Raw genomic sequence first — 26,232 nt, 5'->3', positions numbered from 1 at the left:
ATTTCCATTTGGGACTATTGTGAAGAGTGCTTTTATGGTCTCACCTCTTAAATTTAGGTTGTTTGATCTATTTTGAATTAATTTTTGTATATGGTGTGACATGTAGGGGTCCAACTTAATACCTTCGCATGTGGAAATCCAGTTGTGCTTACACCGTCTGTTGTACAGACTCTTCTTTCCCTTTACAAACAGTTCTTTAAAGTACATTTCTTGTTTTCTATATCTTAGATGTGGTATCCTCATTTCAGCCTCAGCAAACCCCAAGTAACATCTGCATTCTTTCCCATAAAGTGTGCTTCCTTCAGGCTTCACATCTATGGTAATGGCACTCTACCTTTTCACTTTCAATGGCAAAAATCTTGGATTCATGCTTGCCACCTCTCTCAACACCAACCTTTAGTCCATAAGGAAGTTCTTTTGACTCTACCTTGAAAGTATCTAGGGACCATCCCTTGCAAACTCACTTTTATTGCCACCACTCTAGTCTCAACATTTCTTTGTTTTATTGTACTTTAGATGAAGGTTTATAGAACTAGTTTCTCATTAAACAGTTAGTACACATATTGTTTTATGACATTGGTTAACAACTCCACGGCATGTCAACACTTTCCATTCTCTACCTCGGGTTCTCTTTTACCAGCTTTCCTGTTCCCTCCTGCCTTCTAGTCCTTGCTGGTGGGCTGGTGTGCCCTTTAGTCTTGTTTTGTTTTATAGGCCTGTCTAATCTTTGGTTGAAGGGTGAACCTCGGGAATGACTTCATTACTGAGTTAAAAGGGGGCCTGGGGGCCATACTCTCAGGGCCTCTCCAGTCTCTGTCAGACCAGTAAATCTGATCTTTTTTTTTGTGAGTTAGAATTTTGTTCTATATTTTCCTCCAGATCTGTCTGGGACTCTCTGTTTTGATCCCTGTCAGAGCAGTTGGTGGTGGTAGCCAGGCACCATCTAGTTGTACTGGACTCAGTCTGGTGGAGGCCGTGGTAGATGTGGTCTGTTAGTTCTTTGGACTAATCTTTCCCTTGCATCTTTAGTTTTCTTCATTTTCCCTTGCTCCCGAAGGGGTGAGACCAGTGTTGCATCTTAGATGGCTACTCAGGCTTTTAAGACCCCCAGTCTCAATGGTTCTTGAGATTATGGCCATAACCTTCTCACAAATCTGCCAGCTTCTGCATTTGCCCCTACACAAGATCTTTTAAGAGCTGTCACATCAGTTTCCTCTTCTACTCCAAACCAAACCCAACCCACTGCTGTCGAGTCGATTTTGACTCATAGTGACCCTATAGGACAGAGTAAAACTGCCCCATAGAGTTTCCAAGGAGCACCTGGCAGATTTGAACTGCCAACCTCTTGGTTAGCAGCTGTAGCACTTAACCACTACGCCACCAGCGCTTTCCTCTTCTATTCAAAAGCCTGAAATTGCTATGCGTTTCACTCAAAAGCCAGAGGCTTTACAATGGCCAACAGGTGTCATAGAACATATGTCCACCTACCCTAATCACCTTTCCAACTTTCTCTACTATTGCCCTCCCATGTCTCACAATGCTCCTGTCACCATCAAACTGGCATTTGGCACACTTTGGCTAAGGCACATTCTAACTGTTTGGCATGCTTCCTCTTCCTAGAATAAACTATTGTCAGATATTTACTTGGATAACTCCTTCACATCCCTAAACAGAAAAACCAGTTGCTGTCGTGTCAATTCCAATTTATGGTGACCCCATATGTGTTCAGAGTAGAAGGCTCCATGGGGTTTTCAATGGCCATTACCTTTTGAAAGTAGATCGCCAGGCCTGTTTTCCGAGGCACTTCTAGGTGATATAATCTGTCAACCTTTCAGTTAGTAGCCTTGTCCTTACTAGTTTGTGCCAATCAGAGACTCACTTCACAACTCTAGGTAAATGGCAATTCTGTGTTTATCTTCTTGAGGAATTGCCAAATTGTTTTCAACAGCGCATGCATCATTCTACATTACTGCTAGCAATGGATGAGGGTTCTAATTTCTCCACACCTTTTTTTTTTTTTGGTTTTAACAAAGAGAAATTTATTTCTTCACAGTAAAGCAGGCCAAAAGTCCAAATTCAAGGTGTCAGCTCCGGGGGAAGGCTTTCTGTCTGTCGGCCTCCTCATCAATGTTCCCTGGAACTAGGAGCTTCTTCACACAGGGATCTCAAGTCCAAAGGACATGGTCTGCTCCCGGCACTGCTTTTTGGTGGTATGAGGTGCCCAACTCTCTGCTTGTGTCCCATTCATCTCTTGAGAGAGAAAAGGTGATGTAGGCCACACCCCAGGAAAACTCCCTTTACATTGGATCAGGGAGGTGACCTGAGTAAAGGTGTTACAATCCCACCCTAATCCTCTTAACATAAAATTACAATCACGAAATGGAGGACAACCACACAATGCTGGAAATTGTGGCTCAGACAAATTGATATACACATTTTTGGGGGGACATAATTCAATCTATGACATTCCACCCTTTGGCCCTCAAAAAATCACATCCTTGCAACATGCAAAACATATTCAGCCTATCATATAATAGCAAAAGTCTTGAATTAACTCCAGGTCCAAAATCCAAAAATTCCTCTTCATCTGTGAAATCTAGAATACAAGTTATCTGCTTCCAGTGGTACAGGGGTAGAACAGGCACAAGCTAGACATTTCCATTACAAATGGGAGACACTGGAAGGAAAGAAAGCATAATAGGCACCAGACAAGTCAACAGAACATATTACAGTAGCCCTCAAAACTTTGAAAATACTCCTCTCTTCTCTGAGACAATTTACATAATGGCCCTGCACTCCAGATTCTAGGTATTGTCCACATTCTCTGGATTGTGAGTGGAGGCCTCTTGGCTCTGAGCTTCAGCTCTGCCTTCCAGGCCCACTGGGACAGCAACTCTGCTCCCTCGGCTTTAGGCGCACCATTCTCTTAGTCAATCTGAGTGGAGACTCCATCCTTAGAAACACCAGAGGCCATGGGTCCACCCTTTGAAACCTCTCAGGTCTCATACCTTTTGATACTGAGGCAGCCTGGCTTCTTGTGTTCTTTGTCTCATCTTCTGCTTCCTGGTTCCTTAGCCTCTGAGCCCCTCGGGCTATGCACCCGCATCTGCCAGGCACTCAGCTCTCTTGCTGTGTGGGTCAGCAATCCTAGCTCTACTGATAAGTGCCCAGAGGCACCCCAATCTGCTGGGAAGCCTCCTGCGCACAGGTACTCAGCTCTCTTGCTCCATGGGTCCGCTCCAGTGACGTCTTGTACTGGTCTCCTGGCTCTGCTGCTGTTGGTTCTCTGGTGCTGCCACTTCTCTTTCGCTACAGGTTCTTTGCTGCGTTTGTTGGTCCTCTGCTGCTGTCGCAACTCTATTCATTCATAGTTTCAAAACTGCTTCCACATTTTAGGTACCTGGTAGAGCAGCACCCCACTCTGTCAGTACCAAATTCTTAGTTATCTAGTGCTGCTGTAAGAGAAATACCACAAGTGGATAGTTTTAACAAGGAAAAATTTATTTCTTCACAGTAAAGCAGGCTAAAAGTCCAAATTCAAGGTGTCCGCTCGGGGGGAAGGCTTTCTGTCTGTCGGCCTCCTCATCAATGTTCCCTGGAACTAGGAGCTTCTTCACACAGGGATCTCAGGTCCAAAGGACGTGCTCTGCTCCCGGCACTGTTTTTTTGGTGGTATGAGGTGCCCAACTCTCTGCTTGCTTCCCTTTCATCTCACAGAGAAAAGGTGGTACACGCCACACCCCAGGAAAACTCCCTTTACATTGGATGAGGGAGGTGACCTGAGTAAGGGTGTTATTGCTTTCTTGGTAGTATGAGTTCACCCTCCCCACATTCTTGATAACACTTGTCATTTTCAGTTTTTTTAAAAAAATAATACCATCCTAGTGGCTGTGAAGTGGAATGCCATTTTGCGGATTTGACTTATATTTCCCTAATGACTAATGATGTTGAGGATCTTTTTATGTGCTTTTTGGCAGTTATCTTCCTTGGGAAAATGTCCATTTAAGTTTTTAAATGGGTTCATCTTTTTGTTGTTAAGTTGTAGGAGCTGCTTATATGTCTTAGATATTAAGTCCTCTTCAGATCTTTGATTTATACGTATTTTCTTCTATTCTGGAGGTTGCCTTTTCACCACTTGATAATGTTCTTCAATGTGTAAAATTTTTAATTTTGATCAAGTGCGGTATACCCATTTTTAATTTGGTAGCTTGTCCTTTTGTTGTTGTAGCTAATAACCACTGTTTTAGTTCTTATATTTAGATAATTGATTCCTTTTGATGTAATTTTTGCATATGGTGGATGCCCTGAGTGGCACAAACAGTCGTGGATTAGTTGTCATAGCTAATAGTCCACTGCTAAATTCAAGGTCATGGAGATTTATCCATGTTTTCTTCTGTGAGTTTTATGGTTTTAAGTTCTTATAGTTAGATCGTTGATCCATTGTGGTGTAATTTTTGTACATGGTAGATTCCCTGGGTGGCGCTTAGCTACTAATTGAAAGGTTGCTGGTTTGCATCCACCCAGGAGTACCTCAGAAGAAGGGCCTGGTGATCTACTCACAAACGATCACAGCCCCTGAAAACCCTATGGAGTGTAGTTACCCTTTACACACATCGGGATTGCCATGAGTTAGAATTGACTCGACTGCAACCGGTTTGATTTTTAGCTTTTTTTGTGTGCGTGTGTTTTTTGTATATGGTGAGAGGTAAGGTTGAACTTCATTCTTTTGCATGTGGAAATCTAGTTGTCCCAGCACCTTTGTTGAAGAGACGATTCTTTAGCTGTTGACTGATCTTGGCATTCGTAATGGAAAATCAGTTGAGCGTACATTTGGTCTATTGGCTGTCAATTCTGTTGCATTTTATATGTACATCCTTATACCAGTGTAACACAGTTTTGGTAAGTGGAGCTTTGTAGTAATTTTTGATGGCAGGAAATGTCCATCATCCCAAATAGTAGTTCTTTCTTTCATTGTTTTGGCTCTTTGGGCCCTTTGGAATTCCATATGAATTTGAGAATCCTCTACTCCATTTCTGCCTAAAAGGCATTGGAGTTTTGACGGTGATTATATTCCTGTTTATATAGCACGTTGGGTAATACTGACATCTTAACAGTATTAAGTCTTCCAATCCATGAAGATGGATTGTCTGTGAATTTGTTTGGGTCTGTATTAATTTTTTTCAGCAACGTTTTATACTTTTCACGTAAAAGTCTTTCACTTTTTTGGTTGTTTTTATTCCTTGGGTATTCTTTCTTTTAAATGAAATTGTTTTCAGAATTTTATTTTCAGATTGTTGCTTAATCATTTTTAAAAACACAACTGATTTCTTTTTTGTGTTTTTGTTTTGTTTTTAATCATATTAAATACATATGTAACAAGACATTTACCATTTTTACATTTCTGTATATACATTAAATACATGTTCAGTGACATCGTGTTCATCATGTTGTTCAAACATTGTCATTAACCAGTCCTGAATTTTTGCTTCACCCTTAACAGAAACTCAGTGTCTCCTAATCGTTTTTTCTTTATTTCCCACTCCCTACTACCTGCCCAAAGTAACCAGTAATAAACTCTGATATCTATACACTTGACTTTCCTAGATATTTCATTTAAGTGGGATCATACAATATCTGTCCTTTTGTGACTGATTTATTTTTCTTAACACGTTTTCAAGGTTCATCCATGATTGTAGCATGTATCGGTACTTCGTTTCTCTTTATGGCTCAGTAGTATTCCATTGTATTTACGTACATATGTACTACGTTTTCTTTATTCATTCATCTGTTGTTGGACAATTACCCTGTTTACACCTTTTGGCTCTTGTGGATAGAGCCACAGTGAATATCTTTGTACAAGTATCTCTTTGTGTTTCTGCTTTTAGTTCTATTGGGTATATGCCCAGGAGTGAAATTGCGGGATCATGTAGAAATTCTATGTTTTAACTCTTTCAGGAACCACTACATTGCTTTCCACAGCCACTGTACCATTTTACAACCCCACCAGCAATGGAAGAAGGTTCCAGTTTTCCCCCATCTTTGCCAATACCTGTTTTTTCCTTGGTAACCATCTTAATGGGTGGGAAGTGATACCCCATTGTGGTTTTGATTTGCATTTTCCAAATTACTAATGATGTTGAACATCTTTTCACGTCCTTGTTGGCCATTTGAATTTCTTTTTTGGTGAAATGTGTATTCAAGTGCTGGATACTAAACCATTAGTATATGGCTTCCAGTTTTTTGTTTGTCTCTTCACTTTCTTGTTATAGTGCTTTGATGAATGAATAGAACTGATTTTTACATGTTAATATTGTATTCTACAACTTTGCTGAAATCCATTATTAGGTCTAATAGCTTTCTTTTGTATTTTTTGGGACTTTCATTCTGTATGATTGCGTCATCTTAAAATAGTTTTGGGTGCCATTTCTTTTTCATGCATGATTTCTCTGGCTGCAACTAGCATTGGTGAAGAGCGGCATGTCTGTCTTGATCTTAGGGAAAAGCTTTCATTCTTTCACCAGTGAATATGAGATTAGCTATGGATTTCATGAATCCCTATTGTCATGTTAAAAAATTTACATTTGTTTCCTAGTATGTTGAGTGTTTTTATCATTAAAGGGTGTTGGATTTTATGAAATACTTCTTTTTATCACTTGAGATATTATGTGTTTTCCTTCGTGTTACTGGTGGGGTGTATTACATTGATTTTCTAATATTTAAGCATCCTTGCGTTCTGGGATATTGATATTAGGTTTCCTAGTATTTTGGTAAGGATTTTTTTGCCTATATTCCTGGGTTACATTGCTTTGTCATTTTCTTTTCTGGCCACATCTGTATCTGCGTTTTGTATCAGAGTAATGTTTGTCTGATAGAATGAGTTAGAAAGTGTTCCTTCATCTATTTTTGGAGGAGTTTGAAAAGAGTTGCTGTGAATTCTTTAAAGGTTTGGTAGAGCTGTGCAGTGAAGTCATCAGGTTCTGGTGGTTTCATTCTTTTTTTTTAAATTGTGCTTTAAGTGAAAGTTTACAGTTCAAGTCAGTTTCTCATACAAAAATTTATACACACATTATTATGTGACCCTAGTTGTTCTCCCTATAATGCAACAGCACACCCCGCCTTTCCACCCCAGTTTTCCAGTGTCATTCAGCCAGCTCCTGTTCGCGTCTGCCTTCTCATCTTGCCTCCGGACAGTAACTGCGTATTTAGTCTCATGTATCTACTTGAGTTAAGAAGCACAGTCTTAACGAGAATCATTTTATGTCTTATAGTCCAGTCTAATCTTTGAAAGAGTTGGCTTCAGGAATGGTTTTAGTTTTGGGCTAACAGAGAGTCCTGGGGTCATGTCTTCTGGGGTCCCTCCAGTCTCAGTCAGACGATTAAATCTGGTCTTTGAGTTCTGCATCCTTACTTTTCTCCTGCTCCATCAGGAACTCTCCATTGTGTTCCCCACTGGGGTGGTCATTGGTGGTAGCCAGGCACCATCTAGTTCTGGCCTCAGGCTGATGGAGGCTCTGGTTTATGTGGCCCTTTCTGTCTCTTGGGCTAATATGAATGGAAGGAATACATAGTCACTGTACCAGAAAGAATTGGTCAGTGTTCAACCATTTCAGGAGATAGCATATGATGTAGACTGATGGTACTGAAGGAAGAAGTCCAAGCTGCACTGAAGGCACTGGCAAAAAACAAGGTTCCAGGAGTTGACACATTACCAATTGAGAAGTTTCAACAAATGGATGCAGGAGCATTGGAAGTACTCACTCATCTATGCCAAGAAATTTGGAAGCTAGCTACCTGGAAAACGGACTGGAAGAGATCCATGTTTATGTCTGTTCCAAAGAGAGATGATCCAGTCGAATGCGGAAATTATTGAACAATACCATTATATCACATGCAAGTTCAGTTTTGCTGAAGATAATTTAAAAGTGGCTGCAGCAGTGCATCGACAAAGAGCTGCCAGAATTTCAAGCCAGATTCAGAAGAGGATGTGGAACAAAGGATACCACTGCCGATGTCAGATGGATCCTGGCTGAAAGCAGAGAACACCAGAAAGATGTTTACCTGTGTTTTATTGACTATGCAAAGGCATTTGACTGTGTAGATCATAATAAATCATGGATTACATTTAGAAGAATGAGAATTGCAGAACACCTAATTGTGCTCATAAGGAACATGTACATAGATCATGAGACGGTCATTTGAATAGAACAGGGGATACTGCATGGTTTAAAGTCAGGAAAGGTCTGTGTCAGGGTTGTATCCTTTCACCATACGTATTCAGTCTGTATGCTGACCACATAATCCGAGAAGCTGGACTATATGATGAAGAACGCTGCATCAGGATTGGAGGAATACTCATTAACAACCTGCATTATGCAGATGACACAATCTTGCTTGCCTGAAAGTGAAGAGGAGTTGAAGCACTTACTGATGAAGATTAAAGACCACAGCCTTCAGTGTGCATTACACCTCAACATAAAGAAAACAAAAATCCTCACAGTTGGACCAGTAAGCCACATCATGATAAGCAGCGAAAACATGGAAGTTGTCCAGGATTTCATTTTACTTGGATCCACAAGCAATTCCCATGGAAGCAGCAGTCAAGAAATCAAACGATGCAAAGTGTTGAAAAGAAAATATGTCAAATATGTCACCTTGAAGACTACGGTGTGCCTGATGCAAGCCATTGTATTTTCAGAAGACTTATATGCGTGCAAAAGCTGGGTGATAAATAAGACCAAAGGAGAATTGGTGCCTTTGAACTGTGTGGGTGAAGAGTCCTGAATATACCATGGCCTGCCAAAAAAATGAACAAATCTGTCTTGGATGAAGTACAACCAGAATGCTTTTTAGAAGCAAGGATTGCAAGACTAAGTCTCACGTACTTTGGGCATGTTATCAGGACAGATCAGTTCCTGGAGAAAGTACATCATGCTTTGTAAAGTATATGGTCAGCAAAGAAAAAGAGGAAGATTCTCAACGAGATGGATTTTCACAGTGGCTGCAACAATGGGCTCAAGCATAACAACAATTGTGAGGATGGCGTAGCACCTGGCAGTGTTTCATTCTGTTGTACATGGGATCACTATAAGTCAGTATACATTGGATGCATGCCATATCTCCAAGGAAAGTCCGTTTCAACCGATTAGCTTCTCATGAGATATCTCACCGTGGAGGAGATTACATTATATCAGATATCATGGAGGTGATTACATCATTACATAACTGCCAAACCACTGAGCATCATGGCCCCAGCAGGTTGACACACAACCTTAACCATCACAGTCTACCCCTCGTTAACTTGGTACCTCTACGCATCTCATTAAAACACACATAATCTCTAAATAATAGAAATTATTAAATCATACTTGAACTTAATGTGATACAACTAATGCCTGTACAACCGAAAATGCACTAGCCCTGTTTACATCTTATATTTTATAAGTGAAGAAAACTGAAATATTTGGTGAACACATGCAAAAAAGGAATACTCATAACAATACAGTCCTTGTTTATGCAACTGTTCACGTGATTGTAGCTGGTATTTAGAACTGCCTTCTTCCACCAGACATTCTGTATTCCTTTACCCTCAGCAAGCACCTCAGCTGGTTGTCATTCTTTGCCTGGTTAGATGACCCAAACCTTCATTCCTGAAGGTTGTGGGTCATTAGTAGTCATTTTGGAAAAGTGTTGCTGTAGTTTTTCATTGACTTTAATCACAGGGCACAGTAGTACTAAGAAGGGCCCGATGGGATCGCTTGTATTCCAGACATACTCTTTTTTACCTATATTTAGTAATACCAATCCAATTTCCTCTAGGTAATTAGGATCAAACATATCAGCCATTATGGTAACTTCCTTCTTTGCCTATTGATCCAGAGACATAAGGAGCTCAGTTTGGCCTGGTGGCATTTTTCAGTTTCCAGTTCAGTGGAATCAGTGATTTGTCACCAGGTGTGGGAACATTCCGCCTTTTGACTAAGACCTCTAATCTCGCAGAGCATAGGGTTGCGGGGACAGGAAGCAGAAATTTTGTGAATGAGTGAAGAGGGGTAATAGTGGTGTCACTCCCATTTCCACTCCTTGATTCCTGCACCCATGAATCCTGGCCGTGGGAGAAACAGCACCATATACTGGACACTAATTTAGAGCATATACAGCCTCCTGGAGAACATTGCCCCAATCCTGCAAGGTATTGCCACCTAGCTGGCTCCATAATTGTGTCTTTCAAAGGCCATTCTATTGTTATGTCAAGCTAGCTGCTTCAGGATTATGGGGAACTACACTGTAAGACCAGTTGAATTGCATGAACATGGGCCCATTGCTCCACTTCATTTGCTGTGAAGTGAGTCTCTTGATCCGAGGCAATGCTGTGGGATACCATGATAAGGCATTCTGTAAGTCCATGGATGGTAGTTTTGGCAGAAGCATTGCGTGTAGGGAACACAAAACCACATCCAGAGTAAGTGTCTAATCCACTAAGAACAAAATGGAAGTGGTTTCCAAGGTGGAAGTGGTCTAATGTAATCAACTTGCCATCAGGTTGCTGGCTAATCACCTCAAGGGATAGTGCCATACTGGGGACTCAGTGTTGGTCTCTGCTACTGGCAGATTGAATATTCAGAAGTGGGTGAAGTTGAGTCAGCCTTGGTGAGTAGAAGTCCATGTTGCTGAGCCCATGCATAAGCTTCATCCTTGCCACCATGGCCACATTGTTCATTAGCCCTTTGAGCAGTGATGGGAGTGGCTGGGGGAAGAGCATGACTGGTTTCCGTAGAATGCATTATCCTGTCTACTTGATTATTAAAATCATCCTCTGCTGAGGTCATCTTTTGGTGAGCATTCACATGGAAGGCAAATATCTTCACTTCTTTGGTCCAGAGAGGTGTATACATATACCTCTTCCGCGTACCTCGTCTCCAGTTTTACAACCATGTTCCTTCCAAGTCCCTGACCATCCAGTGAAACCATTGGCCGCAGCCCATGAATTGGTATACATTTACACATCTGGCCACTTTTACTTCCAAGCAAAGTGAACACCCAGGTGCACTGCATGAAGTTCTGCCTATTGGGAGGATTTCCCTTCACCACTGTCCTTAAAGGCAGTCCCAGAAAGAGGCTGAAGTGTTTCCACTGTCCAGTTTCAAGTGGTGCCTCTACATCATGCAGAACCATCTGTAAAATGAGTTTTCTCTTCCTCAGTCACGATCATAAGCAACTCATGAAGCCATAGGTGCACACTGGGAGAGGGCAGATAGTGTGACAGGAGTGGAGACCATGGGCATTCAGGCTACTTCCTCATGAAACTTGTGCTTTTAGGTCCTGCTCAGGCCTGATCTCATATGTACCACTTCCATTTAATGATGGAGTGCTGTGGTGCCTGTCCAACTTTATTGCTTCGTGGGTCAGACAACACCCAGTTTATGACAGGCAGATCAGGCCGCATGGTATCTTGGTGGCCCATGGTTAAGTGTTCAGTCTCTACTAAGGCCCAGTAACAAGTCAAAAGCTGTTTTCAGAAGGAGAATATTTATCTGTAGTAGATGACAGGGCTTTGCTCCAGAATCTAAAGGGTCTGTGCTATGATTCACCAATAGGGGCCTGCAAAAGACTCTAAACGGCAGCTCTATCTGCCACTGACACGTCAAGCACCATTGGATCAGCTGGATCATATGGCTCTAGGAGCAGAGCAGCTTGCACGGCATCCTGAATCTGTTACAGAGCCTTCTCTTGTTCTGGCCCCAGTCAAAACTAGCAACTTTTTGAGTCACTTGATAAGTAGGCTGGTGTAGTACAGCCACATGAGGAATGTGTTTCCCCCAAATTCAAAGAGGCCCAGTAGGTGTTGCACCTCCTTTTTAGTTTTGGGAGCGGCCAGATGAAATAACTTATCCTTCACTTTAGAAGGAATATCTTGACATGCCGTACACCACTGGACCCCTAGAAATTTCACTGAGGTGGAAGGTGCCTGAGTTTTTGTGAGATTAATTTCCCACCCTGTAGCATGCATATGTTTTACTAATAAGTCCAGAGTTATTGATACTTCTTCCATACTAGGTCCAGTCAGCATGTCGTCAATGTAATGGACCAGTGTGATGTCTTGTGAAATGGAAAGGTGATCGAGGTCCCAGCAGAGTTAATTATGACATAGTCCTGGAGAATAGATATATCCATAAGGTAGGATGCTGAAGGTGTATTGTGAGCTGAAGGCAAACTGCTTCTGGTGGTCCTTCAAAACAGGTGTGGAGAAAAAGGCATTAGCCAGATCAGCAGCTGCATACCAGGTACCAGATATATATTAATTTGCTCAAGCAATGAAACTATGTCTCTAACAGCAGCTGCAGTTGGAGTCACCACCTGGTTAAGTTTTCAATAATCTGCTGTCATTCTCTAGGATCCATCTGTTTTTTGCACAGGCCAGATAGTCAAGCTGAATGGGCATATGGTAGGAATCACCACCCCTGCATCCTTCAGGTCCTTGATGGTTGCGGTAGTCTCTGCATCCATCCAGGAATGCAGTATTGCTTGTGGTTTACTATTTTTCGAGGTGGGGACAGTTCTCGTGGCTTCCACTTGGCTTTCTCGACCATAGTAGCCCTTACACCACATGTCAGGGATCCAGTATAGGGGATTCTGCTAGTTGCCGAGTGTATCTATTCCAATTATGCATTCTGGAATTGGGGAAATCACTACAGGATAGGCTTGGGTACCCACTGGACCTGCTATGAGATGGACATGAGCTAAGGCTCCATTAATAACCTGAACTCCATATGCACCCACTCTGACTGGTGTGCAACAGTGATGTTTTGGGTTTCCTGGAATTAATGTCAGTTCAGATCCAGTATCTGGAAATCCCTAAAAAGTGTGATTAATTCTTTTTCCGCAGTGAGCAGTCTTTCTCGTAAAAGGCCATAGATCTTTAGGGAAGGCTGGGAGAAAGATTAACAGTATAAGTTTTTGGCAGTGTATTGGAGTCCTTCAAGGGGACCTGGCCTCCCCTTCGTTCAAGGGGCTGTGGATCTTCAAACTTGTTCAACTCTGGGAATTGATTGAAGGGCCGTGGCTCTATTCTGGCAATTCACGTTTGCTTGTGTTCGTCATTGTCATGGATTAAATTATGTCCCCCCAAAAATGTGCATATCAACTTGGTTAGGGCATGATTCCTAGTGTTCTGTGGTTGTCCTTCATTTTGTGATTGTAATTTTATGTTCAGAAGATTAGGGTGGGATTGTAACACCACCCTTACTCAGGTCACCACCTTGATCCAAGGTAAAGGGAGTTTCCCTAGGGTGTGGCCTGGATCACCTTTTATCTCTCAAGAGATGAAAGGAAAGCAAGCAGAGTTGGGGACCTCATACCACCAAGAAAGGAACACCGGGAGTAGAGTGCGTCTTTTAGACCCAGGGTTCCTGCGCAGAAAAGCTCCTGGTCCAGGGGAAGATTGATGAGAAAGACCTTCCCCCAGAGCCAACAGAGACAGAAAGCCTTCCTCTGGAGCTGACGCCCTGAATTTAGACTTCTAGCCTACCACACTGTGAGAAGATAAATTTCTCTTTGTTAAGGCCATCCATTTGTGGTACTTCTGTTATGGAAGCACTAGATGACTGTCTTGGAAATACCACAAGTGGATGACCTTAACAAAGAGAAATTTATCTTCTCACGGTCTAGTAGGCTAGAAGTCCAAATTCAGGGTGTCAGCTCCAGGGGAAGGCTTTCTGTCAGCTCTGGAGGAAGGTCCTTGTCATCAGTCTTCTCTTGGTCTGGGAGCATCTCAGCACAACAACCTCAGGTCCAAAGGATGTGCTCTGCTCCCAGCACTGCTTTCTTGGTGGTATGAGGTCCTCATGTCTCTCTGCTCTCTCATATTTCAAAAGAGATTTGCTTAAGACACTATCTAACCTTGTAAATCTCATCAATATAACTGCCACTAATCCATCTCATATCAGTGATTGGATTTATCACACATAGGAAAACGAAATCAGATGACAAAACAGTAGACAATCATACCATACTGGGAATTGTGACCTAGCCAAGTTGACACAGTTTTTGGGGACACAGTTCAATCCATGACACTGCTGTTCACTTGACCTAGAATTATTCAGCTTGTACAGATGAAGAAAATATTTAGTAGGTTTCCTATCTGTTTCACTCCTAGGGATACCATGACTAAGTTGCCAAAGCCGTAAGTCCATACAGGTCACACTATTCTGATTACTGCTTTGACTCCACTCTCCATTATGGTAACCTTGCCCACCTTGCCTTTGTTGACTGAGTGCTGCCAGTTGACCCCTACCGCCATGGGTTCAAGTCAGCCCCATTGTAGTTAGGTGTCTTAATTCAGTTAGGGCAATTCCCATTGTCAAATCTGACTTACATAAAGTGGTGATCACAGCAGTCTTCAAGGATGCTGGAGTTTCCTTCACAAATTTGTTCCTCACTGTTGTGGTAAAAGGTATGTCTTCTGGGTACTCCATGTGTGGGTCTGTGGGTCTAACATGATAAATCCTTTCTAACATCCCAATTTCTTTAAGTCTTTGGATACTTTGTTCTATAGTATACCGAGGCAGGTCTGGTACTTCAGCTTGATTTGGTGTAGGCCACTGTGTAATCCATGCTTCAGCAATTCAACCAAATAAACTATCAGATCCTTCTCTGACCCCTCGAGCTGAAACATTGAATGAAGAATCTGTACTTCGTGGGCCCATATCAATAAACTCAGACTCATCCATCTTTATGTGCCTTGCAACATTGTCCCACAGCCTTAATAGCTATTCTCATACATATTCCCCAGGTTTCTGTATACATTAGTAAAGTCAAGCAGTTCTTTTGGAGTATAGCCTACTTCTTCATAGGTCACACTTTGTACTTGACCTTTTGGGGCCCACTGGGACTTGTCTATAGGTCTAGAAGCAAAAATGAGTGGTGGGGATGTGTTTTGAGAACACTTCAGCAAAGTCTTGTAAAGCATGTGCTTCAGGCAATGTCCCAGATAATGACTCAGATACCTTCAGAGTCAGTATTTCAGAAAAAGGCTCTTTACACACAGTTGGGTTAATCTCATCAGATGGGGGTGGAGGGGTTAATGGTTTTGTTGACAAGAGATTCAGACGAATTCAGTGGCTCAGTGTCCATGTCCCCAGCTTCTTCTGGGTTATCTGCCCATATGTCCATATCCCAAGTTTCAGAATCTCATTTCTTCCCAATCAGTGCTGTTATTGTAACTTCAGACACCATTTGCAGTTGGGAATTAAATTCTAATTGTAATTCAGCCACTCTTAGGATAGGATCCTGGGTATGGTTTTTGGCAATATCAGTTCTGTTACAAGAAATAAGGCTTTCTTTCAGGTGGCAAGTGGCAACTTTGAGGTCATTTATGTGGGACTTGAGCTTTGACTCTGAAGCCCTGAGCTCATCTCTTTTCTCACCACTTTGTCTAGTGAAATGAGGACCAACCAACCAGCTTCCTTCTACTTCTCATTCTGGCAAAATTGTAGAAAAGTATCAAATGAGCATCCAGAGCATATCCTCTCACCAGTACCTGATATATTGCTGATATTTTGTGTATTTCTGATGGCACCTTACAGTATGAATTAATGGTACACTATTTACTGCTGGAAGCAAAGTCATCAACATCTTTAATGAAACTTGAGAACCAATTTACCATTTTGTTTCTCTACAACTACTCTCAGTACCAAATATCTTAGGCTGGGTTCTCTAGAGAAGCAAAACCAGTGAAGCATATAAATATGGTAGAGGGGATTTATATCAAGGAAATGGCTCACACGAAAAAGTCCAAAGTCCATGGACCAGTGTCAGGCTGGAGGCTACTTCTTACTCCCATAGTTGTAGGGGCTGACAAACCCAAGATCTGCATTCAGACAGTGGGCTGCTGGCTTATGGGCTGCAGAGGCTGAGGAATCCAAGGTCGCAGGTAAGACAGCAGGATGCTGGCCCAAGTCCCAAGAAGTAGAATTCAGATGATGAGCTGAGTGCAGGATCAGAGCAAAGGCCAGCAAGCTTTGCCAGAATGTCAGTATATATTGAATGCAGGCCATACACCCAAGGAAACTTCCTTTGAATTGATTGGCTGCTCATAGCAGATCGCATCATGGAGATGATCACATTACACCAGATGTCTTCATGGAGGTGATTAAATCATTACATAACTGCCAAACTACATCATGATTGCCAAACCACTGAGAATCATGGCCCAGCCAAGTTGACACAGCCTTAATCGTCACAGTCTGCCTTTTAATTTTTTCTTGGAAGATGAACAATAGTATAGATAGTGATGTACTGGGTAAAAACGGTAAATTGACCTTTAGATTGATGTTTTATGGTTATGTGGCTAGAAATAGACTGTGTTTCTTGTAGCTGTATGTGTGAGAGGCTAAATTTTCCTTTTTTTTCCCCCTCCCCTCTTATTTTTGGGCTTCGCTAGAGACTTCTTCTTAAATAAGATTTTAAACTAATAATTCTTTCAGTTTTAATCCCTTTTTTAAATACAGGGGCCCTGTTGGTGTGGTGGTGTATGTGTGGAGGGTGAGGAAGCATTCTTTAGTCCTGTAATTGGATTTAAGTATTTTAGTGAGCCCGATCTCCTCAATTGGCACCGCCACAAGTACTTCACAGCTTTCCTCCTCTTACATTAAAAAAAAAATAAATAAATTAGACAAATATCCTAGATGGAATTGGAGTTGGGTATTTTGCTTCTCTCAGTTCATTTAGGCTCTTATAAAAGCCTCAGTTGGTTAAAGATCACATGAAATAGTTTCCTTTGAGAGAATGTCTTTTTACGGAGAAGAGAATGATTTGGGCGTATTTCAAAATGGCTACTTTTTCCTCTACCTGCTGGAGACTCCAAGTGGTTTGTCTTTGATCAACACAATAGGATAGGAACACACAGGTCAAGATGTAAATGTAGATAGTGAAGGGAAGAAGCTGATGGCCAAACTGTAGAGTAGAATACAGCATCTTGTGTGACCTTTCTGAATTCTCCATTCGCCTGCAGTGACAGACTCATCTTTGCTTTCACACACTTTGAGGAAGATGATTCCTTTCTGATCCAGAACATTTGGGCTGTTTTAGGACTCACTGGTGTTTGAGGATGTGACCGTGGACTTTACCCAGGAAGAATGGGCTTTGCTGGATTTTTCTCAGAGGAAACTCTACAGAGATGTGATGGTGGAAACCTTCAGGAACCTGGCATTGGTTGGTAAGGAGGACTTCATTTTTCTTATTTTTTTTCCATTAGTGAAAGATCGTATCTTACTTGTTGACCTCGTTTCAAGGTTTGGTTTGAGGAATGGGAATAAACTGGAACACAATGAAAAACGTTCTCAGCTCTCATGGAGCTTAGTCTCTAGAATCTTTCCTGTGAAAGCAAAAATCTACAGACTATACTGTGGTTGGATTTCTTTTCTGGCTAAAATCCTTTAGGATTTTTAAGTGTTGTAAGTGTGTGCATTGGCTTCAGGGGTCACTTTGGACACAGGGAGATTCGTAGATTGGTTCCAGAGTTTTACTGTATTTATTACAACTTTAAATGTGAGTATTTTGCTGTAAATAAACTCATACCAGTCCATTTATAGAAACTCTGGAGACCAAAATATTGGCCCACTGTCAGAGAAATGCTGCAGTCCACTATCTTTTCTCATGATCGGCATTCCCCATGAACACCATCAGCCACACCCACATGTCCTCCGAGGAAAAAAATCTAAGGAGAGTGGAGGTAGGACTTATCCAGAGCCATGGTGCCAACCCACAGGAAAGGCAAGAATCCTTTGAAGGATGAGCCCAGTATGGAGGGAATTGCATTTGAATAAATCATCCTGAAAAAGTCTTTTGGTTTGAGGAGGCTCAATGTCCACATATACCTGTTATTTTATTCACGGAACAGATCTTCATTTCTCTTTTAGCATTACCTTTGCACACATGCGTTGTTTACAGTACCTTTCTACTGTGCTTTCCTAATTACACCCCATTTATGATGCTGTCACTTTCAATTGTCAAGGAATTAGTTTTTAGTAAATCGGTTACCCTTTTGACCATTGCCAAAGTCTTGGAACTTCCAAATGCCTCAAAGTCTTTCTGTGCTCCCAGGTGTCTGTTGTTCATAAAAGTTCCTTACCATTCTGTTTCATATTGTGAAACTCCACTTAAAATTATTGGGTTAGTTTCTCAACAGGTTGGTAATGGACAAATGATGTCCAGTGAACATTTAATAATGCAATTCATGAAGAATAACTCCTGGCATACCATGTTAGGAGAAATCTGTGAATTCTGTGGCATTGAAGAGCAGCATAACAATCTGGGAAGGCATGCCAGGTGAGTGTCATTCACAAGTGTGAGCAGTACCTCAGGAGGGAATCTTAAGATATCAGACATTCGTGTGTGTGTGTGTATAAAACTCCAAAGCTGCGTGTTCATGTAATTTTCACAACACTGTGTTTCCATAAGTATAAATGAGACATTAAGTATCTGAACCATATTTCACTGTACACAATTATCGGAAGGCCCCTTTATTTAGAAACACTAACATGAATGGAATTGACCTCTACGAGATGATTCAAACAATTCAATGTGAGATAACTTAAGTGCAGAAAACACACATTTACTGTGTACTGTAATGATGAAGTGATAACAAACTTAATTCTAGCATGCCACCTATTTTTGACAGAACGCATACAGTTGAGAGCCTCTGTGAAGGTAAACAAGGGAAAGTAAAGAAAAGGAAAGAATGTACTCAGTGTGGAAAACCTGTCAGCAAGATTGAATATCTTACCAAAAGAAGTCCTGCTAGAGAAAATCCTTCTGAATGCCATGAGTACGGAACAGCTTTCATGAATTACTCTTCATTTAAACGTCATGTCATTTCTCACACTGGGTGCAATAGCTATCAATATAAGGAATGTAGACTAGCTTGCAGTTGTTCTTACCTAAGCACACATGTAAAAACGCTTATTGGAAAGAAAATTGGTAAATGTGAGGAATGTGGCATCACCTGTAGTTGTGCGTCATCCCTCACTACACATATAAGAGCTCACAGTGGAGAGAGGCCTTATGAATATAAGGAATGTGGAAAAGCCTTTAGGCAGTCCTCACAGCTGATCAGACATATAAAAACTCACAGTACAGAGCAACCTTACAGTTGTAAGGAATGTGTGAAATCATCTTGTCATTTCTCAAGCCTCAGTACCCATATAAAAACTCACTGTGCAGAGCGACCTTATGAGTGTAAGGAATGTGGGAAAGCATTTAGCCAGTCCTCACACTTAAGTAGACATAAAAGAATTCACAGTGGAGAGAGGCCTTATGAATGTAAGGAATGTGGAAAAGCCTTTAGCCGTTCCTCCAACTTAAGGATTCATGTAAGAACTCACAGTGGAGAGAGGCCTTATAAATGTAAGGAATGTGGAAAAGCCTTTTGCCAGTCCTCTAAGCTGACTAATCATGTAAGAACTCACAGTGGAGAGAGGCCTTACACTTGTAAGGAATGTGGAAAAGCTTTTAGCTGTTCTTCCAGCCTGAGGATCCATGTAAGAACTCACAGTGGAGAGCGGCCTTATGAATGTAAGGAATGTGGGAAAGCCTTTAGCCAGTCCTCACACCTCACTAACCATGTAAGAACTCACAGAGAGAAATCTTATGAGTGTACAGTGTGTGGGAAAGCTTTTAGTTGTGACTCATCCCTCACGGCACATATGAAAACTCACAGTGGAGAAAAGCCTTATGAATGTAAGGAATGTGGAAAAGCCTTTAGCAGCTCCTCAACGCTGACTGTCCATATACGAACTCACAGTGGAGAGCGTCCTTATGAATGTAAGGAATGTGGAAAAGCCTTTTGCAGTTCCTCAGCGCTGACTAACCATATAAGAACTCACAGTGAAGAGAGGCCTTATGAATGTAAGCAATGTGGAAAAGGCTTTCGCCATTCCTCTAGCCTGAGGATTCATATAAGAACTCACAGTGGAGAACGGCCTTATGAATGTAAGGAATGTGGGAAAGCCTTTATCCAGTTCTCACACCTCACTAAGCATGTAAGAACTCACAGAGGAGAGAGGCCTTATGAATGTAAGGAATGTGGGAAAACTTATACTTCTGATTCATCCCTTAATGCACATATAAAAACTCACAGTGGAGTGAGGCGTTATGAATGTAAGGAATGTGGGAAAGCCTTTAGCCATTCCTCAAAGCTGATTCTCCATATAAGAAGTCACAGTGGAGAGCGGCCATATGAATGTAAGGAATGTGGGAAAGCCTTTAGCCAGTCTTCAAAACTGACTAACCATGTAAGAACTCACAGTGGAGAAAAGCCTTACAAATGTAAGGAATGTGGAAAAGCCTTTTGCCATTCCTCCAACCTGAGGATCCATATAAGAACTCACAGTGGAGAACGGCCTTATGAATGTAAGGAATGCGGGAAAGCCTTTAGCCAGTCCTCACACCTCACTAACCATGTAAGAACTCACAAAGGGGAGAGGCCTTATGAATGTAAAGAATGTGGGAAAGCTTTTAGTTCTGACTCATCCCTTAATGCCCATATAAAAACTCACAGTGGAGTGAGGCCTTATGAATGTAAGGAATGTGGGAAGGCATTTAATCGGTCCTCACACCTCACTGAACATAAAAGAACTCACAGTGGAGAGAAGCCTTATGAATGTAGGGAGTGTAGAAAAGCCTTTAGCCAGACCTCACAGCTGAAGAGCCATATAAGAACTCACAGTGGAGAGAGGCCTTATGAATGTAAGGAATGTGGGAAAGCATTTAGCCGGTGCTCATATCTAACTGTACATATAAGAACTCACAGTGGAGAGAGGCCTTATGAATGTAAGGAATGTGGGAAAGCCTTTAGTTGTGATTCATCACTCACTACACATAAAAGAACTCACAGTGGAGAGAGGCCTTATGAGTGTAAGGAATGTGGGAAAGCCTTCAGTCAAGCCTCACAGCTCTCTAAACATACAAGAACTCACAGTGGAGAGAGGCCTTATGAATGTAAGGAATGTGGGAAAGTCTTTAGTTGTTCCTCATACCTTACTATGCATATAAGAACTCACAGTGGAGAGAGGCCATATGAATGTAAGCAATGTGGGAAAGCCTTTACTCGGTCCCTATCTCTCACTCACCATATAAGAACTCACAGTGGAGAGAAACCTTATGAATGTAAGGAATGTGGGAAAACCTTCAGTCAGGCCTCACATCTCACCAAACATATTAGAACTCACAGTGGCGAGAGACCTTATGAATGTAAGGAATGTGGGAAAGCGTTTAGCCAGGCCTCACATCTTACTAAACATATTAGAACTCACAGTGGAGAGAGGCCTCATGAATGTAAGCAATGTGGGAAGGCCTTCATCCAGGCCTCACATCTCACAAAGCATATAAGAACTCACAGTGGAGAGATCCTTTAGGAATGTAAGGGTAATGGGAAAGCCTTTAGTGGGTTGCTGTATCTCACCGTATAAGAACTCAGTGAAGCAAGGCCTATGAATGTAAGGAATGTGGAGAAGTGTTTGTTCCTCAGACCTCACTAGACATAAGAACTCGCAGTGGGTAGGCTTTTTGAATGTAAGGAATGAAGGAACACTTTCAGGTCTCTTTTGAGAATGTAAGGTACACTGAAAAGAAATAGTATATGTCTTATATATGTGACAGGTCCTATGAATATAGAATATAAGGGAAATCTTCAGTATCCATACTTCAGGACTTCTACGAGACCTCATACACTGGAGAGACTGCAACTCTAAGCAAAGAACTTGAGTTATAGCCCATGACTTGGAATTTTCATGGAAATGTTGTTTTGGTTCCATTATACAAAAACTGTCTTTATTACAAAATTTCATCAACCTTTGGTGTCTTCAAATGTGTTTTTCTTTTAATCAGCTATTTAAAAAGTTTTATTTATATCTTTTTAAATTATAAAGCCATATGTTCTCATTGTAGAAAAAATTGACTTTTAACGGAAAATAAAAACGAGAAATCTCAGAATTCCACCACTCTCGTTATTTTGGGTATTTTAGTCTTTGTAAACAATACAGTGCCTTCTTCAAGAATCTGGATTATACAGTGTGTGTAGTTTTTTTTTTATTGTGTTTCTTATTTGCCCTCTCCAACTACTATGAACCCTGGTTTACTAATGAGAAAACTGCACAGAGAATTTTAATGTATATTGACCATTTCACGTAGAAGTCCATTTGAAATAGTGTTGTGAAAAATAGGATTTTTTATGGAGGGCTCACATTGGGAATACATATAGATGGTGGGCACTCACAGACCCGCAACCTGACTGAGATGTAATGGAGCTTCTGTCCAGGACAGGCATGAAACCTGTATTTTGAAACAGTCCTGCTTTTGGTAATTTTGTGGTTCCAAGAGAGAGCACTAGGCCATGAGTTGAGACTGCAGTTGCTGGACTGGGCGGTACAGGTGGCTACTGCGCCACCTGGGGTGTGGACCTGCTGCAGGGTCTGAAGGTTTATACAGAACTCTCCTGCCCTACAATGCACTGGACCCTATTACATGACTTCTCTCGTAAGAAGCTTGGAAGATGGTGCCTGTAGGTAGCAGGAGCCTTCAAATTAGGCCTTCCTTTAGTCCAGCAATTCCCCTTTCAGAATCATCATATGGAAATCTTACAATTCCCCTTTCAGAATCATCCTATGGAAATCTTACAGTACCTTGGTAATAGTGCTAGATTGTGGAAATAGTGAAAGAGGGTAAATGGTGTCAGTGTCCTACAGTAAGGCAATCTTTAGATAAATGCTCTGCTACATGTCACAGTATTCATCATCCATGGAAGCACTAATCAAGAAATAAAGTAGTGCCCCATTGCATTGGGCACATCTGCTGCAAAAGACCTCTATAAAGTGCTGAAAAGCAGAGATGTCAGCTTGAAGACTGATGGCACCTGATCCAAGCCATGGTGCTTTCAGTTGCCTCATATGCATGTGAAAGATGGATGGTGAATAAGGAAGACTGAAGAATTGATGCCTTTGAATTGTTGGTGAAAAATATTGAATATAGCACGGACTGCCAAAAGAATGAAGAAATCTGTGTTTGAAAAAATACAGCCAGAATGCTCCATAGAAGGATGACGAGACTACATCTTACATACTTTAGACATGTTATCAGGAGGGATCAGTCCCTGGAGAAGGACATCATGCTTGGTAAAGTAGAGGGTCAGCGAAAAAGAGGAATATTCTCAATGAGTTGGATTGGCACAGTCTTTACAACAATGGGCTCAAGCATAACAATGATTGTGAAGATGGTGCAGGACCAGGCAGTGTTTCATTCTGTTGTATATAGGGTTGGTATGTGCCGGAACTGACTTGATGACACCTAACAACAACACGTGACAGTATTGTACTGCCACTACATGATTTCTTTAGGAGGCGGAGCCAAGGTAGTGTAATGGTCAGATGCTTCCTGTGGTTCGTCTTATTACAAAGATGTGAAAAAACCAGTGAATCAATTATATGTGACAGTCTAGGAGCCCTGAACATCAAAGACAAAGTTAAGCAGTCGCGCTCAGTAGCAGGGTGAGGGAGTGACAGTTCAGAAGCAGTGAGGAGGTGCCATAACATGACCTGGCGAGCACCTGGCAGGCTGGATTGTTTGGCGCACATGAACTGAGGCAAGCAATAGTGCTCAGGATGCATTTTTCACGTCGAGAGAAGCCAAGTGGCAGACAGTTTTTACAAGCCTCTAGAGCTAGGGAAAGTGGCACTGGGTCTTCGAAAGTTAAGTGCAAGGATCTAACCTACTGCATGGGACCAAAATAACCCCTCTGGGAAGTGCCTTTCTTACCCTTACCCACCCCATCCCCACTCTGATCCAGTCCCAGTCTGGCAGCGTTCAGTGGCTGCCATGCCCTGTAGGCCAGAAGTCAGACCCATCGTGTGCTTGACCCAGTCTCCTGGGTTTGGGGAGGGGACAAGTAAGTGAACAAACAAGAAAAAAGAAACTCAGCTCCTCCAAGTCAGGAATCAAGGCAGGAACTGCCCCTCTGCCTAGGCACAGGCATAAGGGGTCCATGGATTTTGAATGCCTTTCACCCCTGCCTAGATCTATGTGGACCTATTGAACAGCATAGGTCCTCTTTAGCATAGTGCAACAGGGTATATACCCCAAGCCTATTTTCAAGTGCAACAGCTAAGGTGGAGTGGCAGATTCACGACATTTGACACCACTCTGCCCATTAAGCATGGTCCTTACCAACATTGGGGCCTGGGAACTAGTGGCTCCACTCACTCCACCTAACAACTCACGACAGGGATCCGAGAATCAGTGCTGCTTCCCAGTCCCTACAACAAGCAGTTTTGGGTGCCCAAAGTCTGCCTGCAAAACCCATTCACCTGTGTGCTCTAGGGGACAGGGACATGCCTTCCACCGAGGCACTTGGGTAGCTGTCAGCCCCCTACCTTGCTCAACACATAGCACCCTAATGTAGCCAGATACCTGTGCCTGCTCATCACCCCTACGTATCCCTGCTCATCTAGGATCGTAGATGAGAGCCTGCACCACCCACTCAGTGGCCGACAACCTGGTCACCTGAGCTGAATTCACACAAGAAAAGTAAATGGACTGCTGCACTCACATACCTAGTAGTAGATCTAATCACCTCGTGACATATCCAGCAATCCCACTCCTTGGAATATATCTTAGAGAAATAAGAGCCTTTACACAGATATCTGCCCACCCATGTTCATTGCAGCACTGTTTACAATAGCAGAAAGATGGAAGCAACCAAGATTACCATCAATGGATAAATGGATAAATAAATTATGGTATATTCACACAATGGAATACTACAGATAGATAAAGAACAGTGATGAAAACATGAAACATTTCATAACCTGGAGGAATCTGGAAGGCGTTATGCTGAGTGGAATTAGTTACAAAAGGATCAAAATTGTATAAGACCACTATTATAAGAACTCAAGAAAGAGTTTAAACAGAGAAGAATATATTCTTTGATTGTTACAAGAAGGGGGAGGGAGGGAGGGGGAAGGTCTTAATTATAGTAGATAAGCATTATTTTAGGTGAAGGGAAAGACAACACACATTACAGGAGAGGTCAGCACAATTGGAATAAACCAAAAGCAAAGAAGTTTCCTGAAGAAACTGAATGCTGAGTTGGGGTGGAGGTTTGAGGACTGTGGTTTCAGGGGACATCTAAGTGAATTGGCATAATAAAATCTATTAAGAAAACATTCTCCATCCCACTTTGTAGAGTGGTGTATGGGGTCTTAAATGCTAGCAAGTGGACATATAAGATGCATCAATTGGTCTCAACCCACCTGGAGCAATGGAGAATGAACAACACCAAAGACCCAAGGTAATTATGAGTCTAAGAGACCAAAAGGGCCACTTAAACCAGAAACTACATCAGCCTGAGACCAGAAGAAATAGATGGTGCCCTGCTACAACTGATGGCGTAGTGGTTAAGTGCTATGGCTGCTAACCAAAGGGACAGCAGTTTGAATCTGCCAGGTGCTACTTGGAAACTCTATGGGGGCAGTTCTACTCTGTCCCATAGGGTCGCTATGAGTCGGAATCGACTTGATGGCACTGGATTTGTTTTTTTTGGTTTTGCTACAACTGATGACTGTTATGACAGGGAACCAACAGAGAACCCCTGAGGGAGCAGTGGAATGCAGACCCCAAATTCACGTAAAAAGACAAGACAATGGTCTTACTGAGACTAGAAGGACCCTGGTGATCATGGTCCCCAGACCTTCTGTCAGCCCAAGACAGGAAGCATTCCCAATGCCAACTCTTCAGACAGGGAGTGGACTGGACAATGGCATCGGAAATGATACTGGTGAAGAATGAGCTTCTTGGATCAAGTAGACACATGAGACTATGTTGGCATCTCCTACTGGAGGGGAGATGAGAGGGCAGAGGGGTTCGGATGCTGGCAGAATGGACAGGAAAAGAGAGAGTGGAGGGAAGGAGTGTGCTGTCTTAGTAGGGGAGTGCAATTAGGAGTATATAGCAAGGCGTATATAAAATGTATGAGAGACTGACTTGATTTGTAAACTTTCACTTGAAGCACAATAAAAATTAAAAAAAAATCGATAAAGCACTGGCGAAACTGGCAAAAGAAAAATGAGAGGAAGCAGATAACTGGAAGAAGACATGAGTTGGGTGATATCACAACAGTTGCAACTGAAATTTAAAGAATTATAACACAATAGTATGAAAAATTATACTCCAACAAATTGTACTCCA

The 26,232-nt window shown here is 41.9% G+C and overlaps 1 protein-coding gene across 2 annotated transcripts in view; it reads left to right on the top strand.

Annotated features, from left to right (window-relative positions):
* LOC126072106 (zinc finger protein 14-like) overlaps positions 1-24,954 on the top strand; it is a 33,844-nt gene extending 8,890 nt beyond the window's left edge. Inside the window, exons 3-6 of one of the 2 annotated variants that reach the window (XM_049876772.1) lie at positions 17,086-17,212; positions 18,174-18,324; positions 18,677-19,753; positions 19,838-24,954. In XM_049876772.1, coding sequence (XP_049732729.1) covers positions 17,086-17,212; positions 18,174-18,324; positions 18,677-19,753; positions 19,838-21,410 — 2,928 coding nt within the window. In that variant the 3' untranslated portion in view covers positions 21,411-24,954. Of the gene's footprint in view, positions 1-17,085; positions 17,213-18,173; positions 18,325-18,676 lie in introns of both variants that reach the window. The other variant, XM_049876771.1, reaches the window with a different exon arrangement.
* The last annotated feature ends 1,278 nt before the right edge of the window (positions 24,955-26,232 follow it).

The sequence above is a fragment of the Elephas maximus genome, chromosome 3 (assembly GCF_024166365.1).
Source record: "Elephas maximus indicus isolate mEleMax1 chromosome 3, mEleMax1 primary haplotype, whole genome shotgun sequence".
Lineage (NCBI taxonomy): Eukaryota > Metazoa > Chordata > Mammalia > Proboscidea > Elephantidae > Elephas > Elephas maximus.
This window is presented reverse-complemented; position numbering and strand designations above follow the sequence as displayed.